The sequence below is a fragment of the Saccostrea cucullata genome, unplaced genomic scaffold (assembly GCF_032062105.1).
Source record: "Saccostrea cucullata isolate Sc308-1 unplaced genomic scaffold, CSIRO_AGI_Scuc_v1 ctg1717, whole genome shotgun sequence".
NCBI lineage: Eukaryota > Metazoa > Mollusca > Bivalvia > Ostreida > Ostreidae > Saccostrea > Saccostrea cuccullata.
In genome coordinates, this window is record NW_026918318.1 from 21933 (window position 1) to 40982 (window position 19050).

General features: G+C 33.5%; 1 protein-coding gene across 5 annotated transcripts in view; it reads right to left on the reverse strand.

Moving 5' to 3' along the window:
* Positions 1–2817: 2817 nt before the first annotated feature.
* The window catches only part of LOC134263053 (allatostatin-A receptor-like), a 72134-nt gene continuing 55901 nt past the window's right edge, over positions 2818–19050 (reverse strand). For 3 of the 5 annotated variants that reach the window (XM_062745372.1, XM_062745379.1, XM_062745360.1), the window contains one exon: positions 2818–4253. In XM_062745372.1, the coding sequence (XP_062601356.1) occupies positions 3066–4253 (1188 nt within the window). In that variant the 3' untranslated portion in view covers positions 2818–3065. Of the gene's footprint in view, positions 4254–6589; positions 7795–19050 lie in introns of those variants that run through there. The other 2 variants (XM_062745367.1, XM_062745386.1) reach the window with 2 other exon arrangements.

The following is a 19050-nucleotide window of genomic DNA, read 5'->3' on the forward strand; positions in this document are numbered from 1 at the left end:
GTTATTTTCGAGAAATTAAAAGACGTTTATAACAAGAGGCCCATGGGCCTTATAGGTCACCTGAGCATTATGCAACAACTTTCCGGTGATTGAATTTGATTCATGTTTTAAGCCAGATGGTATGGCATTCAAACTTTTGAAAGAGGCACCATTTATCATTATAACAATACACTTAGCAGTTGCTTAGTTTGTTTACTTAATACCCATACGCAGGGTAGGGGAACAAAAAATGCATTCCAACTAGTCAGTAATATTCAGCAATAATCAGTAGTGCCCCTACCACACATGAACCTCTAACCCTTAGGCCTTAATATTTGATTAATACCAAGGAGCAGATTTCAAACCATTCATTAATTTTTAGTATATAAGTACAGCCACCCCCCCCCCCTATGGTACCTCTGACCCTGGGACCTTAAAATTCACAATTCTGGAAGATTAGGGCCAATTTGAATTATCATAACTATATAGGTAGTTCATCTGCTTAATACCCTGGAGCAGAGAAGAAAATTTTCAAAGATGTAATGTACATTTGTATTTTCACTATAAAATCAATAGAGTCCCGCCCTAACAGCAGAACCCCTGACCCTGGGGCTATAAAATTCACAATTTTGGAAGAGGCATTCTTGCTCATCATAACTATGTACTTAGTTAGTTTATTTAATTCCTAGGAGCAGAGAAGAAGATTTTCAAAGAATTCATGTATTTTCACTATATAATCAATAGAGCCCCGCCCTAACACCAGAACTCTTGACCCTGGGGCCATAAAATTCACAATTTTGGTAGAGACACTCTTGCTCATCACAACTATGCACTTAGTTGGTTTATTTAATACCCAGGAGGCAGAGAAGAAGATTTTCAAAGAAATAATGCATTTTCACTACCTACTTATTTAGCCCCGCCCTAGCACTAGAACCCCTGACCCCAGGGCCATGAATTTCAAAATTTTAGTAGAGGACTCATTGCTAATTACAATCATGCAAACAGTTTGACTGCTTGATGTCCAGGAGTAAAGAAGAAGATTTTTAAAGAATTGCAATAATTTTAGTGGTTTTATATTAGGGGGGCAGGGATGAAATTCACAATTTTTGTTTCCCTTTACCCATAGATGCTTTGTGCCAAATTTGGTTGAAATTGGTTCAGTAGAAGCTGAAAATGTTCAAATGTTAACGCACGACGCACAACGCACGACGCCGGAAGAAAACAGATAGCAATAGGTCAGTCACCTGAGTTTACTCAGGTGACCTAAAAACAGGCTTGATCAGAGACTATGTAACTGACAAGTAAAAAGTTTCTAGAAGCGACCGATGTCATTTTAAAGTAGAATAATGATATATTTAAACAAGTTGTTGTCCTTTAAAAAGGACTGCAATACGTGGACCATATGCATGTGTTTCTAACTGAAGTTCAATTAGAGAAAATTTCTAGGTTTAGTGAATATTCATGTAGGTTCGTTTCACATTTCTGCAATGATCTACCTACTTTGACTGATAGTACTTTCATAACAAAATTGTTAAATTTTATCTCCAATTAACCTATAGATTTGATATTACACTTGTAATATACAGCTACATTGAAGCACACCGCCAATGAATATTTAAATATGATATGCAGGTTTAAAAGCGAGATTTGCCAATGAATAGCATATTCTAATTTAAATAGGGCGAATTATTTTACGGGCAAGTTGTCTTTGGGCTGAACTCTTTCAATCGGCAATACTCCGCTGTGTCCGCTACGCTTCATTAAAACCTCGGATGTGATTGGTGGAGTAATACGCATCAAATCAATACATTTCTCCGCCGGAAACTGCCTTGTCACTCATTCCATATTTCGCTCTGCATTAAAGTCTTCGAAAAAATTCTTTCCGAAGTCTTCATTGTAAAATTATAGAGGCTTTGAAAGCAAGAAAAAGTGCTTAACATGCAACAAAGTAACTCAGATTTCAAATGTATGAAATTTGAAAGAAATTCAAACAAGATAACATGACTGAATCAGCAAGATGGTAGATCACCGTTGCCGTCTGTTGTGTGCGAGGTGCGAGCCATGCGCATGCGTTGCCTGACGTTTGCCCATGGCATCCGGTTTAACCTCGCTAATATATTTTCTGCGTCCAGGGTCCACGCAAAAATACGACCTTGAAGTGGTGGTGCCTGTAAATGAGGTATGTACTTTGAGGTAAAAATCAGTAGGGGTATCCCGTTTACGAAACAAGTGTCTGTGGTTACAGGATATATCTATGAAGTAAATATAAAATATCAAGTGTATTCGAAAGGTGTGTGTGTGTGGGGGGGGGGGGGGGGGGGTATGGGCATTCAGTCTCTGATCCGTTGATTACCGTCGTCGCAAACCACGGCCAAAATGTACGATCCTCTCCCATTCTGGAGAAAGCTATAAATGCGCACTCCGGACCGTGGCTTGAGACGATGGTTAATTGCGCATATATAAATATGTATTTTAAGGGGTTATATATACCAACTTAACTTAAATATACATGTAATGATCAAACAATCGCCTTCAGATTTAGAGGTTTATCTTTTTTAAATATAAGATAAAGGGTTTCGATGTTTTTTCCCACTTTAAAAATTGAGAGAACAATCAATGTAAATTTTCCAATAATAAATGTTCAATTAATAGACCATTACAATCTTCAGTATATTGCATCATGAATAAATATTAATAAATGAAAGTGATATAACCCAAAAAGTTCATTGGTTTTTAAAGGTATAAAAGTGTTTTCTTTTTAAGTTAATGTAAAGCATGCCCCCCCCCCCCCCTTTTTTTCCATGTGAATTATAATGAATGATTTCTTTGCAGATAAATCCTACAATTGTATACGATAATTTTATTTATTATACAAGTAAAGCATAATTTGATGACGTAATAATTTACAAGATACAAAATGTAAAGTGACCTCTCGTTAAAAAATAAAGCAAATGAGAACCTCGAACTACACACAGGCAAATGACTTATTAACCACATACTTATGTAGATGCTTTGCCATGTATAAAATTGATTAGTTCTGCATGATTTTTTTTTCGGAAACAATGATCCAGTTCGATACAAGCATACTATAAATCAGTAAGGGGTTTCAGTTCAATTCCTTCACCCACATTGCAGTTTTTGTCTTTACCATTTTCACTTTTACTTTTAGAACTGCCATTATTAAGAAGAGTATCTTTTGTCTCCAATCCTCTGAAATTGGTTTTCTCATAGTCATACTTGCTGTGACCTTCTGGTATGCAGCATAGTAGACGACGAAAACTTCGTCTAAAGTTTTCTGACAGAAAAGCATACAAAATCGGATTGACACAACTATTCATGTACGCTAAGCAGTTGGCAGCCATGTGTATGGCCGAGGACACGATAGATACTTCAAAATCAGTATTTAAGTATTGAACTAAAAATATAACTTGTATTGGTAGCCAGCACAAAGCAAATATGAGAACAACGATGACGACCATTTTGGTTACTCTCTTTTTGGCTTTAAGGCTGTCGGCTCGTTGACTTCCGCCCGGAACTACCCCGTATAAAAGACGTTTTAACAGGAATCCGTACATGAGACATATCAGCATTAACGGAATCATGTAGCCAAATGCGAAAAAGCACCCGTAAAATATTTTTAAAACTAATTTGCTTTTCAGTCCCGCCATATTAAGACAAGCTGACCTCTGAAATCCCATCCAGTGGTAATCTACAACTCCATATTGCAGAAATATCGGGACATTACCACAACAGATGAATGTCCACGTCATGTATACCAGTAGGTACGTATTACGTCGATTGCGCAGACGCATGGATGGTATCGGGTGAACAACAGCGAGGTATCTGTCCAGAGACAGCAAAACCAATGTCCACACGCTGGCATAGGCAGAGACGTGTATCAAAAAGTGGACTACTTTGCACCAAACAGCGCCAAAGGGCCAGTACGACATGGCGTAGTTGGCTGCAGTGAATGGGACACAAAATATGATGAAAAATAAGTCAGCCACAGCCAGACTTACTATAAGGATATTTGTGGTATTCTGCATTTGTTTGTAAGACCATACAACAAATATGACTAGCACATTCCCCACAAATCCAAGGATAACTATTAATCCAAAAAGTATTGGGATGAGGTATCGTACAAGATTCTCGAATTGTAAGAAAGCCTCGATGTTGACGTAATCTTCAGTAATGTTGCAAATGGTCCTATTTTCACAAGACATATTGTGAAGCATGGCTGTCAAGTTGATTTTATCTCCGCCAATGTTGTTCATCTAAAATAAAAATATAAAACTTCTAAAATTTATAGAATTGATAATTGTTTAATGACTGTTGGAACAGCGGACATGATGCATACAGGGTATTTTATCTTCAACTTTAAAAAAAATGTGAAATTTGTATAAACTGCATTTAAATTTTTACACCATAAGGTAAATTTAAGGAAAAAAAACGATATCCCAAAGAATTGGTTTATTTATTTCTTTAAACAATTCTTGAAAATGGCGATATTTTTTCTGAGTGTAAAACAAAGTCACGTAAAATTAGTAACAGGAAAATCTTATCTACATTTTCTTCAGAAGGTTTACCTTTTCCGTTTCGTTATTTGGAATTCGTAACTTTTTAGAAAAGACTAGTATGCTTATCTACTTCGGATAACAATAATGAATTAGAGGTACTGTGAGCCATGAGTTCACAAAATGATACCTCAGATATGGTTATAATGGCTAAGTCCATGATTTGCATTGGGAGTCCGCGACCAGAAATGTGTCAGAACAAAAAGTAAAATAGGATATGCATAATGGCACTATATAACAAAGATTCTGTGAAAGTCTCATTAAATTTCATTCAATGGTACAAGAGGAGTTACGGATAAGAGATGGGTACTCTAAAAAGGACGTACAGACGGATTCCCGACCACTATATACATGTACCCTCTCGCTTTTCAAGCGGGGAGTATAATAATTTAGTTAAGTAAATATGCACCGTCTTATTCATTACTTTTATTGATATCAACAGATATATTCTGTTAAAAAAATTAAAGCATTCAATGATATTGATCTGTAATTATACTTCTGTTTGAAAAGCGGGAGGGTATATATAGTGATTGGGATGTCCGTCCGCCTGTTACACTTTGGGATACCCAATTCTTATCCGCAACTCCTCTTTTATCACTTTTTTCAGTCGTATTTAAAACCTTTAAATACGTTTTAAAACTTTTTTTTAAAGCATCTATTTCCTTGTTATGTTTCCATCCATTTCAAATTGGAATATTCAATCACAAAATGTTTTGTCTTAAGGATAAATAACACAAACAAACTTTTTCCTTGATTATTGAACAATTTATCAAAATTTTGGGGAAAGTTGGAAAATGTATGTTACTAGTTCATATTTTTTTTAAAAAGTTTCTTTTTCAGTTTATTTTCTTCCATCTTTTTATTCAGAAGCATTTCAATTTTTTTCTTTATGGCTTTCAAATGTAATGAGTATTGAAAAAAGAATAAAATTAATGTAAAAAGTTTACAAACAATCGAAAAAATTGTTGATTTTTTATGCAAAAAGTTTACAAACAATCGAAAAAATTGTTGATTTTTTATGCAGTCTTTACAGTAGTATCACTTTTGAAGAAACAGGGAATAGGGTACCTTTTTGTTACTTGTAAAACAAGAAAAAAACATTAACACAGAAAAAAAAAATCTTTAACCTTGCTCACATCCTTTGAATGAGAAGGAGATGTCTTTCATACGATATTACTCATGTATATTACTGTGACAAGACCTTTCTAAACACATAATGATCTTTGACCCCATGGCCTTGAAGTTTGGCCTACTTTTAAAAAATTAAACATTACATTGAATTGGCCATAACTTTTGAATGAAAAGAGATAGGGCTTTCATATTAAACATGTGTATTATCTGTGCCTTTTTAAATATGTTATGATTTTTGATCTTGTGACCTTGACCTTGAAGTTTGACCTACTTTTCGAATACTTTAACCTTGCTCATATCTTTGGAATGAGAAGGCTTAGGGCTCTCATATTAAACATGTATATTACTAGTGAAAAGAATTTTCTAAATACATTTTGATTTTTGATCTTGTAATACTGTCCTTGAAGTTTGACCTACTTTCAAAATATTAATATTGAGAAAAGATAGGGCTTTCATAGCTGACTTGTGCATATACTTTGACAATATATTTCCGAACATGCTATGATTTCTGACCCCTTGGCCTTCCAAATCAACTTAGGTGATAGCTTCTGATTGACATATGAAATGGCGTGCATATTTGATACAATATGCCATAAAAAGTTATTCACAAAGACACCAAAAGTGGGGGACCACAATTCTTTGAATTTGCTTGTTTATAATTACTTCATCCTTCAGATGAATAGTCGCTCTGAAATAAATTAGAAAACCGACAATCGATATATTATTTGATAACTGTTTTTTTTTATTTGAAGAAACTCATTTCTTGATACAGTACTCATAATTCTCAAGGACTGATTAAAGTTCTTCATGTTTTTCATGCTACATGTAACTTTTTGCAATAGATACATGTATATGTGTATAATAACACGTACTTGTACATTTACCCGCACCATATTGATACCTACCATTTTCCTTACAGGTTTTTAATAGTTTTCATTTCAAGTGCGTTCTCAGAATTACAATTCGAATCCTTCCCATTTTCAGTTATTTTTGTAGTGTTGTTTAATAAGAGTTCTTTGGAGTTCACTTCTGTGCATTTGGTTGCATTGTTTAATAATGTGTCTTTTGTGTCTTTGTTTTCCTTTTCGTGTCCTCTTGCTTGAGTCCGCTCATATTCAAATTTGTTCCACCTCTCGCGTTTACAACACAGTAATTTTTTAAAACTTCGGCGAAAGTTTTCAGACAGAAAAGCGTATAATATAGGATTCATGCAGCTATTCATGTATGCAATGCAATTAGCTGTCATCAGAAACGAAGTATTCACTATGTTTGTTTCATAGTTAAGGTCAAAATACTGAATCATAAAACAGATGTGTATGGGAAGCCAACATAGGGCAAATATAACAACTACTATGATTATCATACGGGTGACTCTCTTTTTACTTCGGATATTCTCGGCCCTTTGGCTCCCGCCTGGCACAACTCCATACAACAGACGTTTCAATAAAAAACCATACAAGACACAAATGATTAATAAAGGCAAAACATAACCAAAAGCGAAAAAGCAAGCATGAAACAGTGGTAACGTGTCTTCCTCTATATTTATACAACTGGATCGCATGGCACCACTATAATTATACTCCAGGACATTGTACTGAATCAGCAACCGAATGTGTCCCACGCTGAATATAAACCAAGTTAAGACTATCAGGATATAAGCATTTCGGGTATTTCGAAGCCTCATGGAAGATATGGGATGTACCACTGCTAGATACCGGTCAAACGACATAAGAACAAGAGTCCACACGCTTGCATATGCACACACATACATAAGATAGTTGACAATTTTACACCATATATCGCCAAATGGCCATGTAGGCATTGCATACAAGGTAGCGGTGAAAGGCACGCAGAAGATTATGAAGAAAAGGTCTGCGAAAGCCAGACTGACGATCAGAATGTTAGTGGTGTTTTGCATTTGTTTGTAAGAGTACACGACAATGATGACAAGAAGATTTCCCACTAAGCCGAGGAAGACGATAAGTCCAAAGATGGTAGGTATGATGATTCTAACTAAACTCTCGAACAGCATGGCACTCTCGTCTGCACTGGTGCCATTGAGAGCTTGAGAGTCAGTCGTATTTATTTGTGCATCCATTATTTATTGGACCTAAAATGATAGATACTGTCAAGCAAAAACATATATTTACTGATGAGGATTCCAGTGGTACAGTTGTGAGTCCATCATTTAACCCTTATTATTTTATGTTTTATATTTGTGATGCATATTATATTATAGTAATTTGATGAAAGATAATTACACCTGTATCCTTTTAAGGTAAGTCACTCGTCAGCTTTTTAGAAAAGTTCACGCAGAAGCTTTTACTTCAAAACTACTTATTCAAATTCAATTTTTATAACATATTTGAATTCAACAATGTAAATTTTTTAACATTCAATGAAAAAACTGCTCAAAAATCTACAAAGAAGCAAGATCTATGAGGGACTATTTCTTTTGGTGGAAGGATATTTAGCAGAAAATTCTGCAAATCTGCACATTTATAAAATTTAATGTAATGGAAATTTAGCCTCACATAAAACTTATGGAGAATATTTTCCGTTTTGATATTGCTAAAAATATTCAATATAGGTCTTAATTTATATTTTTAGACTAAGTTTTATACCTTCCCTCAACAAACTTTTCCAAAAAATAAAAATATATTAAAGAAGTCAAGGTCAAATTTACACCATTTTTTGCCTGAAAATCACATATTTTGACAAATATTTCAAAATTAGCATCACTGACCCCACCTTTTTCTTTCATTATTTTAAACTACTCGATACTTGTGACTGATCAGCACTCAAGTCGTAAAAAGTTTGATATAAGAAAATTTTTTATTGCCTATTAAATTTTTCAAGACCCCAGATATGTTATTTTTTAGTGCAAAAAGGTCACTCAATAATTTACGCGCATTAATTTGCAAGATTTGTTTAATGATAAATGTTATTCAAACTATTTTACGTAAAATAAGATTGCATTTATTGCCATGCTTACATCTAATCAAATATAATAAGGGTTAAAGTAATTAACCAAAGAGATGAAATTTAAGTGCAAAAAGGTCAAATTAAGTGTACCGTAGATCAGTAGGATGCACACTGACCCCCTATTTTCATTGCGATTTTGAGTTACACTTTATGAGTACTTATCCAAAATATACTTCTCAAAAGATCCTTGATATAAGAAATTTCAGGAGTGACATACCTTAATACGATTTTTTAATTATACGATTGAATAAATCCTATCGCTTTTTCGACTGACTGAGACCAAACATTGTTAAAAAAAATACCACGGTATGTTCACGTGACCTTCCAGGTGAACATAAGGATTTTTCCCTACAAAAATGTTTAAAAACATTGGACAAAAATTGGGCTAAAAGATCAAGAAATTCCAGGTCGATGCATACAGCTTTTGGAAAGTTACCTGAGTGGAAGTAGGGTACAAGAGACGAGTTAGTATCATTCAATCATGAAATAAAACAATTATATATGTTCTTTCTGTAAATACGATGATTTTGCCACCCCTTTGGGCTCGGTGACTATTGTAATGCTTAGGTGGGTAAAACATCGTATTTATATCAAAGTCAATACGATGATTTAACCACTCCTCAGGTGGCTAAATCATTTTGACCTAAAAGAGCAATATTTGGATGATCGTCTTTTATTTTATAATTGCCCGAAAATTGTGATCACGCCAAGGTTAGTTACTTACAACATGAGCAGCTCTAGAGCTCTGGTACTGCTCGCTTTTAGAAGGTTCAGCAGTATTCCGTTCCTTACATTTGATATCCAATGTCAATAAATGAATAAGTGTTTGTACCGGTATATATACATATGTATGTGTTTGTTTTGGATGTCTTTATGGGGGTGGGTTCACTAAGTTACCAGATTTTCAATGCGCCCTCTAACCCTTTCATTTCCTTTCTTTAGTTCTATAGCGACGATAAGTGTTAATATTTTTTTGAAAATATTATCTATCCAAGTGTAAATAAAAAATCAACACTGCTAATAATGATTTTAACTATTCAAAACTAAAAAAACCCACAAAAATTGATTTAGTACAATTGTAACAAAAAAATAAACTAACTTGTTTGAAAAGAAATCAATGAGAAAAGAAATCACACGTTTAAACTGCATTTTTGTGCAGAATGAAATTCTTTTGCCATCAAAACAATTGATGAAAACAGATAATACACTGAGCAGATTATCTTTCGAAAGAATGACTTATTTCATGAATGTCATTTGAGAGATAGGGACAGAGAAATGTGCATTTCAGTAATTTATCTGTTGATTCACCGAAAATTTAACAACTTAAAATTTGAAATTGCTTTAGAAATCTACATCTACATTATACAGCGTTCCTTCAAACATGATGATTACACGCTGGCCCTGTGCAAACGGACCTCTAAATTTTAAATGAAAAAGTATAAGAAAAAACATTTAATAAATAAATAAATAAATAAATAAATAAATAAAAATCTAAGTGTCATGGAAAGTTTAAATTAACTAAGTGCTTTGGAAGACAATTAACATTGTGCATAAAAAAGTGTATATCTATATATATATTTACATTGTACTCTGATTAGTTCTATGAATATAAGAGTTATGGAACATAACTTGGGACCAGAGTTCTGAACTGGTCCAGAGAGGCCGCTGCCACCACTGAGTGTGGGAGAGAATTCCACAAAATCAATGTATGGGGAAAGAAACTTAATTTATAATAATCTGTTCGTGTACTGAAGGTCTGAAAGTGAAGAGGACTGGTATTACGTGTGATGGTTGTTGTCTGAGGTACTAGATAAAGGTTTTGTTCTATAGCTACTAGTTTGTGTGTAATTTTATACAACATTATCAATCTACATATTTTTCTTCTATGATCTAATGTTGGCCAATTTAGATGGTGTAACATGTTTGAAACACTACTTGCATTATCGTATCTATGTGTGACATAACGTGCAGCTCGTCTTTGTATATTTTCTAATTTATCTTTGAGTTTTTTTTGTATGTGGTGCCCAGACAGAAGAACAATATTCAAGGTTGGACCTGACCATTGATTTATATGCCAAAGATTTTGTTTCTTCATTTTTTTTATCTGCATATTTCTTTTTAAAAAACCCAATATCTTATTGGCCTTAGAAGTTATATTATTAATATGCTGTTCCCAGGACATGTTGTAGAATAATGTTACCCCTAAATATTTTGCTGTCTTGATCGATTCTAATATGTGTCCTTTTAAATTATAGTTATATTTTACTGGTGTGCGAGATCTGGTGATACTGAGCGAATTGCATTTTTGAGGATGAAATTGCATTTCCCAGACATATACCCAGTTAGCTAAGGAGTCAAGATCTTTTTGGAGGATTACACAGTCATTTTGATTATGAATGGGTGGATAAAGGATGCCGTCATCGGCAAAGAGCCTTGTATTAGATGTAACAGATGATGGTAGGTCATTTATAAAAATTAAAAATAGAAGGGGCCCAAGGACTAACCCTTGAGGAACCCCACTGACCACAGGCATTGGACTGAATACCTCACCATCAAGGACAATCTGTTGTACTCTGTTGCTGAGAAAAGCAGAGACCCATCTCCAGGTGTTACCGCGTATCCCATAATTATCCAATTTCCTCAGCAACTTCTGGTGAGGAACCTTATCAAATGCCTTTGAGAAGTCCAAAATGATCAGATCAGTTTGAATGTAAGTTTTCCAATAATTCATGGCTAAGAGTAAGTAGCTGAGTCTCGCAACTTCTCTTAGCTCTAAATCCATGTTGGCAATCTACTAAGATATCATATTTGTCTAAATGGTTCAAAACATTGCTGACAACTATATGCTCTAGAATTTTACAACAAATGCATGTTAATGAGACAGGTCTGTAATTACTAGCCAAATATTTTTCCCCCTTTTTGAATACAGGAATGACATTAGCTTGACGCCAGTCTGCAGGTACCTCCCCTTGTGCCAGTGAAATGTTAAAAATATATGAAAGGAAATCAGATGTCTTTTGCCAAACCCAGATTTTCTTCTGAATGCATGCTTGCTAGTCTATGTTTGAATTCATTCCCTGTTATATATTTCTGTTTCCATTATACTTGTCCTTATCTAATAGTTTGACAACTTACTTTTAAGAATATTCTTCTTTTTTTTTTCAAAAAATCACCTTAATGACCTTGTATCCCAAAGCTACTAGTTGAGTTAATTTAGCTTCGTTTCTCTGTGATTACGAAGGTTTTGCCTCCCGTTTGTTGACCCTGTATTTCCTCGTCGAAGACTTCAATCTGCCTTCATATGCAATATTAAATGTCGTGCTTCTGAGAGGATTTATTTTGAGTAAAATGTCAATATGTCAACAATATGTACATGCTTGTAAGAGACAGTAATTAAAAATACGGAGAGGTTAAATGTAGGACTCGTATTTAACTGTACCACCTTCAAAATTATTGAGAATGATCTTTTTGAAAAAGACAATTTCTAACAGACCTCCATATATCTGGTTTGAATATGCAGTGTTTGAAACATTGATATTTCAGTGGCAAACCTTTGTAGAAATATACTTTTAAAATGTGATCGAAATAACCCCTCTATTGAACTGTCAAGATAATGTCAACAGCTTCCACATATAGCTACTTTACAGCAATTTTGCTTTCCAACAATTTGTTAGCGGCTCCGAAACATATCCAATGGCAAAATCTTATTTTTAGCGATGTATTGCAAGAGAACTAACTTAAATTTTATCTATCAAAGAAATTCTTAGTTCATTTTATATATGCAAATTAAGGCGTGATCTTCAATCAAAATTTCAATTTTCTTTGACGTCATTTCCACAATACAAATTAGCAAAATGTTATGATTTATAAGCGGAAAGAATTAATTATCTTATCATTATCACAGAACCTTAAAACTATTACTCAATCCACTTGGATTATCAATAATTCTCGTTTAAATGAATACATAGTTGGCTTAATGAAATATTTCTCAAATGTGACGTCATAAAACGTACCCAAGGCCAAAGATATACAATGAGGGTTATGTTTTTACAATTAAAGTGCATGCCAAAGTAAATTAGAAGAAATATTTTACACGACAACCGTTGTGTTTTATTACGAAAATTCTGAAAAAAAATTATGAAGAAAATTCTTCGCAACAGGGAGATTGATGGGATACAAAGTTGCGCGAATTTGATTTGGTAGACAAATCGTCTGGTGTGATTGGGAATAATTGAGGTTTGAGATTAAAACTTTATTACTACTGGAAGACAATATTCTCAAAATCATATCAAAACGTATTGTGATTAGGACAGAACGTTAAGGATAGAACGGATCTCCCGCTGAAGTTCCTTGATACGGCAGTAATTGGCGAGATATAATTCAAATGCGAAGTAAATAACGAACCTCTCTTCTTCCTTTTACTGTAACTTGCTATTTGCACATTCTTTGGATGATGAGATTTTCATTTCTTTTAAGTAATAATTTAAGTAAAATAACATCTTGAAATATTTCAAGAGGCATGCACATTGTTGATATGAAATTTTCTGGGGGTTTTATGGTTATTGCTTAAATAAAAATCTCTTCATTCAGAGCGTTAGCACCTGAACAGTATTTCAAATCTCTCATCTACAAACATTCTGAAATGAATTGCATACATCAGCATGATGATGTATCTAGAATTAACCATTGTAAGTCCTATTTTCGAACGGTTTTTAATCACAAATGGTAAAGATGTAAAATGGATAATATCAGTCTTACTGAGGTTTCCTATGGTTTCTAAAGAACTTGTATCGTGAGTTCTATAACTGAAATAACGAGAATGTCAATAGCTAGCCTATGCTTCATTGGCAGAATGGAGACCCTTTTCACTGAAAAACAAGTCATCCAAATAGAGTTGTAACGGCACTGTCATTCCATGTAAAGTTTATCAAATGATTGCATTGAGAGATTTATAGACGCCACTATTCCGGCCGTCCATTTGGTCAATGATCGATTTAACTGTTAGTTGCAGATAAGGATATTTTCTATGAAATGAATATAAAAAATAGCCTGGAAAAGCGGAGTCTCTTACAACATTTACTGTGACATTTGAAACGCCCGGAAGCGGTCATAATTACAAAATAAATACAGTAATTAAAGGCAAAAACAAGAAAAAGGGTTTCACTTCACTTGTATTTGGAGTCATTTTTCTGGCATTTTGAGAACAGTCGGACGGAGCATTGATAAAGTTTGGATATCATTGATCTCAAGGAAAAACAACAAGACAAAAAAGATTGTAGTTCTCTAATTATTTGTTCTTTCCTGCTTTAAAATCTAACTGCGTCCACCTTACTTGTCAGCAGAGCGAGCCTTTGGGCGCAATCTTTCACACTTGCAAGCCCCCTTTTGTCATCAACTCGATCTCTTTGTTATCTTTCTTTCTGGTAATGTGTTTTGAATAATAAATAAAGTTATTTGTTTACTAATTATGCATCACTTGGACTAAAACATTGGTGCGATTCATCAACTTTCTTTTGTTTAAAGACTGTTGCACTGTTGTATCAAAACTCAGCTTATATAAAATATTAGAAGACTGCAACAATTGATAAAGAAAAAGAAATCACACATATCAACATGTTGGACATGAAATATGGTTCTGTAGTGTCTATATATATTGTTGTCTTTAAAAATGTAGACATAATTTCAATATTAGTCATATATATTGATACGGGAAAAATTTTCTTTAGGTTTGCACAATGCACTGACTGCTTTAATTCTTCGGCCAAGCGAAGCTTGTCTAAATTACGCGTTTATGTTTAATTTGAGAAATTTTCAAAAATTCGATGATAAGGACAAGCATAAATTCCTTAACCTTTGTCAGAAGCAAATCCATCCATGTAAGGATACATCACCCTCACTATTAATAGAAAAGTTCATAAACCAATCCCATGACCAGGAGATTTCTTAAAAGAGTTCCATTACGGTTTCGTGACTAAAGGCTGCATTTCCTACATATTTCGGAGTTAGAGACATTAAAAGTAGGGGGATCGCATGTTATCTGACAATTTATAAAGGAGCCATCGAAAACAGTATTCAATGAAATCAATTCAGATTAATTCGCCTTTTTTAAAATTAAAATAATCGCCTTGATTATGAATGTACATTCTAATTTAACAATAAGCAATAAGTAACTTTTTTTGGCATCACTACTTGAGGAAAAATTGGTATGTAGGTGCAACTTGTCTATCAAAGCTTATTAACTTCAACATGAACATGACCACATGGTTATTGTCTGGTAAATATTCTTGATTTCAGATAAAACTGACAAGGGATAAGTAAGTAATGGCTAGGTTTTATATTCAGTGAGCACTGAACGCAATGACTGCGTCTTCAACGTTTAAACTAAAGAGTACAAAACCGGTCATAATACGAATTGCAATCACGAAGTTATTTAATTGATTTTCAGGATTGTTACCGTGTTTATACAAAATATATTTAAACATCAAAATATAAAAGGAAGTTTGCTGTCACTATTAACAATATGAATCAACATAAACAACTCAAATTATCATTATTAAATTCAATTAAGGTGTTTGACAGCATCGTAGTAAAGAACTTCAATGAAACTGTTTTTCACTATAATGGAAATGCGTTGTTATTGCTAGTGGATTTACACAAGTATCAAAAGTTAAGGATGGTCATCACTTATTTTCATACACATATATGTACTTTATTGACGACCAGTAGTGTTCGCATTTTGCTTGGATGTAGTTATTGTAAGGTGCCTTTTTTATTTGCATTTAAGTTAAATGAAAGAAAAAGTGGGCAAGCTCAAATGCCCCAAAACTTAAAGTGCCTAAAATCCCGTAAAAAATAAAGGAATCGGAATTTTCTGATGATTATCTAAATATTGTGTCCTAAATGTCTGCAAAGTTTGACAAAATTCTGTGCAGCGGTTTATGACGAGTTGCGCTGACAAACTGTTCATCTCTATATTCAAGACATGGCCAAAAATCTAAGTTGAAAGTGCCGAAATTCCCAGAAAAATAAAGGAAATCGGAATTTCCTGGTATTATGCACATCTACACACTGTGTGCTAAATATCTGCAAAGTCTAACGAAATTCTGTGCTGTGGTTAAAGAGGAGTTACGCTTTCAAACTGTTCATCTCTTAATTCAAGGTATAGCCAAAAATCTAAGTTGAAAAGTGCTGAAAATCCCAGAAAAAATAAAGGAATCGACATTTCCTGAAAATATGCACATCTACACATTGTGTCCTAAATATCTGCAAAGTTTGACCAAATTCTGTGCAGCAGTTTATGAGGAGTTGCGCTGACAAAAAAAAAGGACTGACGGACGGGTCAAAACATTACACCTCCCGCAACTTGTATAAACATTTGAAAGCAGCATATGTTTTTGCATGCCTTTTTTGAACATAGCTCTAGCATCTAGTTAAGAGTTAAACAAATAATTATATTTGAAAGCAAAAACCATATATGTAATTTGAAATTGTGTGCTTAATTATGTAGATATATCATATTAAGTCGTTTATGTTTTAGACTTTTTATCTCCAAATATCAATTCATTGTTGATATAATGTATGTAGTGTTTTTGTGATTATGACAACAAAGCACAATAAAAAGAGAGAGAGAGAGAGAACCACATACTGATGTAATTTGAAATTGTAATGTTTAATTACTTTGCAATAATATATCAAATAAATATGTTTAAAAGAAGCTTATAACCTCAAGTTTTGATATTAAACATATATATATACTTTGCATTTAAATGGGTTCAACAATAAATTTTTAAAAGAAGCTCATTCATTGCAGATTTTACTGAAGATATTAAACATTTATATACTTTAAAATTAAATGAGACTTTTTAAAAGAAGTTCACCAAGAAGTTTTTATTTCTTATCAAAGGGAAGTATTATTTTAAAGACAGATACCCTTTGTTGCAGTGTTTAAATGTCGTGGATTTTTGGTCACCTTTACCCAAAATATATATTTTTAAAATTAAATATTCTGCTACATACAAAATTACGTCCCCAGGAATCAAATGAGTCGACAGTCATGGTACAAAATAGGCGAAAGCCCCATTTTGGCCCGAGGATGGGGGTGGGTGGGTTAGAACTTTTACGATGCAAAGGTCATAATAGGTCATTCCAGAAGTTTCAAGTCAGTTATTTTCTCTACAATAAAGAAGACCGATTTTTTTTTTAGTGATTTGTCCTGATAAAGTGTTACAGAGCTTAATTGGATTTTTAGTCAAAATGCATCTATTGGGTTATTACAGTATAAAGATATTAAAGGGAATAATAAGTTATTTAGGAAGCCTTGTATTCTTGAATAAATGCCTTTTGTGAATTTTCGTGTCTTTTAAATTTACCAAACGGATCCCTTACACTAAATATCTTGATCCTTACAGAATTACATCTACCTTTAATGTTAACATAATTACGTGATCTCCTTAAAAAATCTTTAAAAAATTGCTACTGTGTTGTGCTAATATGAATTATAGTAGATACTTAATGACCTCTCTCTCTTCTCTGATATGAACAAGGGTAATAACGCATATGTTCTGTTTTTAGAAGAAAACCATTCAGTTCCCTTTGGGACATTCGATTCCAGACATCAAGTTGCTTACCTACTTTCTAGAGTGCGCTAACTCAATCTAAACACAATACCGCAATATTCCGTGAGAGAAACCATGTGCCTTCTGCAGCGTATGGAGCTCATGGCTAGTATGAACATTGCACGATGTTGAAAATTCGCCAAGATTAAAACTTATTAAAAATTTTGATGGAAAGGAACAAAAAAATCGATGAAACGGAGAAGCCTGAAAGATGAAAACTTCCCAAAAATTTAGGTTTCATATCTTGTTTAAACAATGCCTTTCTAAACTTAGATCTGCGATTCATCGACATCCTAACAAAGAAGGATGTTGTCGATATGTTACATGACATTGAAAAGAAAGTTTGGAATGTTTTACTGACAAGACGACAAGTTTGTTTTTCTGAAACAGAAATCAATGTTTTACTTATCTTCAAATCAAACGCAACATGTGCTCTATGTCCCTAAACTAGATACAGAATCTCTTCCAATTTCTAAAAAATAACATTTAAAAGGTGGTTTATTTTTATTGAGAGTTGACCTAGTTATCGACAGTTATAAGCGATAATAAAAGTCTTTAATTTTTAAATGCATTTATCCAATATGTATTACTTAAATAAGATCAAGTTTTTTCTTAGAATAGAGTAACAATTGTCTGTTTTGCATGAAAAGTATATTGCAAATCGATTAAATTCCAGGAACGAGTTACTTTGTGTCGCTTTTAAAACGTATTTCCTTATTACAAACATGTGGAAAGTCTAATATTTTTCTTTCGAAATTAAAAAAAAAAAAAATTCTCTTCAGGACATTTTTCAAGACATTAAAAATTTCCAAAGATAATACAATCATCATTTCAAATCAAAAGGTTGACAGAATATCAAGTAGAACTCTGCATGAAATTTGAACAATTACTGTTTCGTCTCTCATTCAATTTTTCATTACAAGTTGAACTAAAATTAACTTTTTTTATTATGACTTTGACTTTTAAGGTTGGCCATTAAAAGTATATTAAACGCTCCAGTTCTGAAATATTGGCGCTGTACACTACTCAAGTTTTAAATAAATTGTTCCGCCTTCTCTGATTGGATGAATTTATTAACGAATCGCGTTTGTACAAAAGGTTCTGAAAAAGGTAGTTTTCAGTTCTTGATTTTTTTTTTTCGGTGATCATAAATAAACTAAGAATAAAATAAAGGGATTTTACTTTGATTAAATTTTAGCCCCATACCGAGCTTCCGAAATACAGAAATTAAAAAAAAAATAACATGCGAAGTATCCAGTCCAATAGAGCCGTCTATAAAAGGTTCGTGAAAGAAATTATTTGTATTTTCCTTTCAATATTAATCAAACGTATCAGAGAGAAAATGCACAAACCGAAAGGTTAAGGAAGACAATTGATCAAAGCTGGAGATAATTTTAAATTTCGCTGAGTTCTTTTTGCCGTTTGCAGATAGATAACAGAGATAAATGAAGAATGGATCGAGATACCAAATAGTATTCAAACCAAACTCAAAACTATATTCAAACAATACAAATCAGGAGCAAAGAAAACACAGGTATCTAAAACATCACAGGTGGGATCAGGTGCCATGGAGGATTAAGCATCCAGGTTACAGGGTTGAATAGATCTTTACAATTTTTCCCTCAGGGTGACGTCCGCATCCCTCCTGTACCCCCTTTTGTTCACAGTCACCTCCCTACGTGGCAAGCCCTAACGAATCGGCACTTTAACTTTGAAATTGAACAAAAGCGGAATCGTTTAGGCTCGCCTCGCAGAAAAATGTTGCT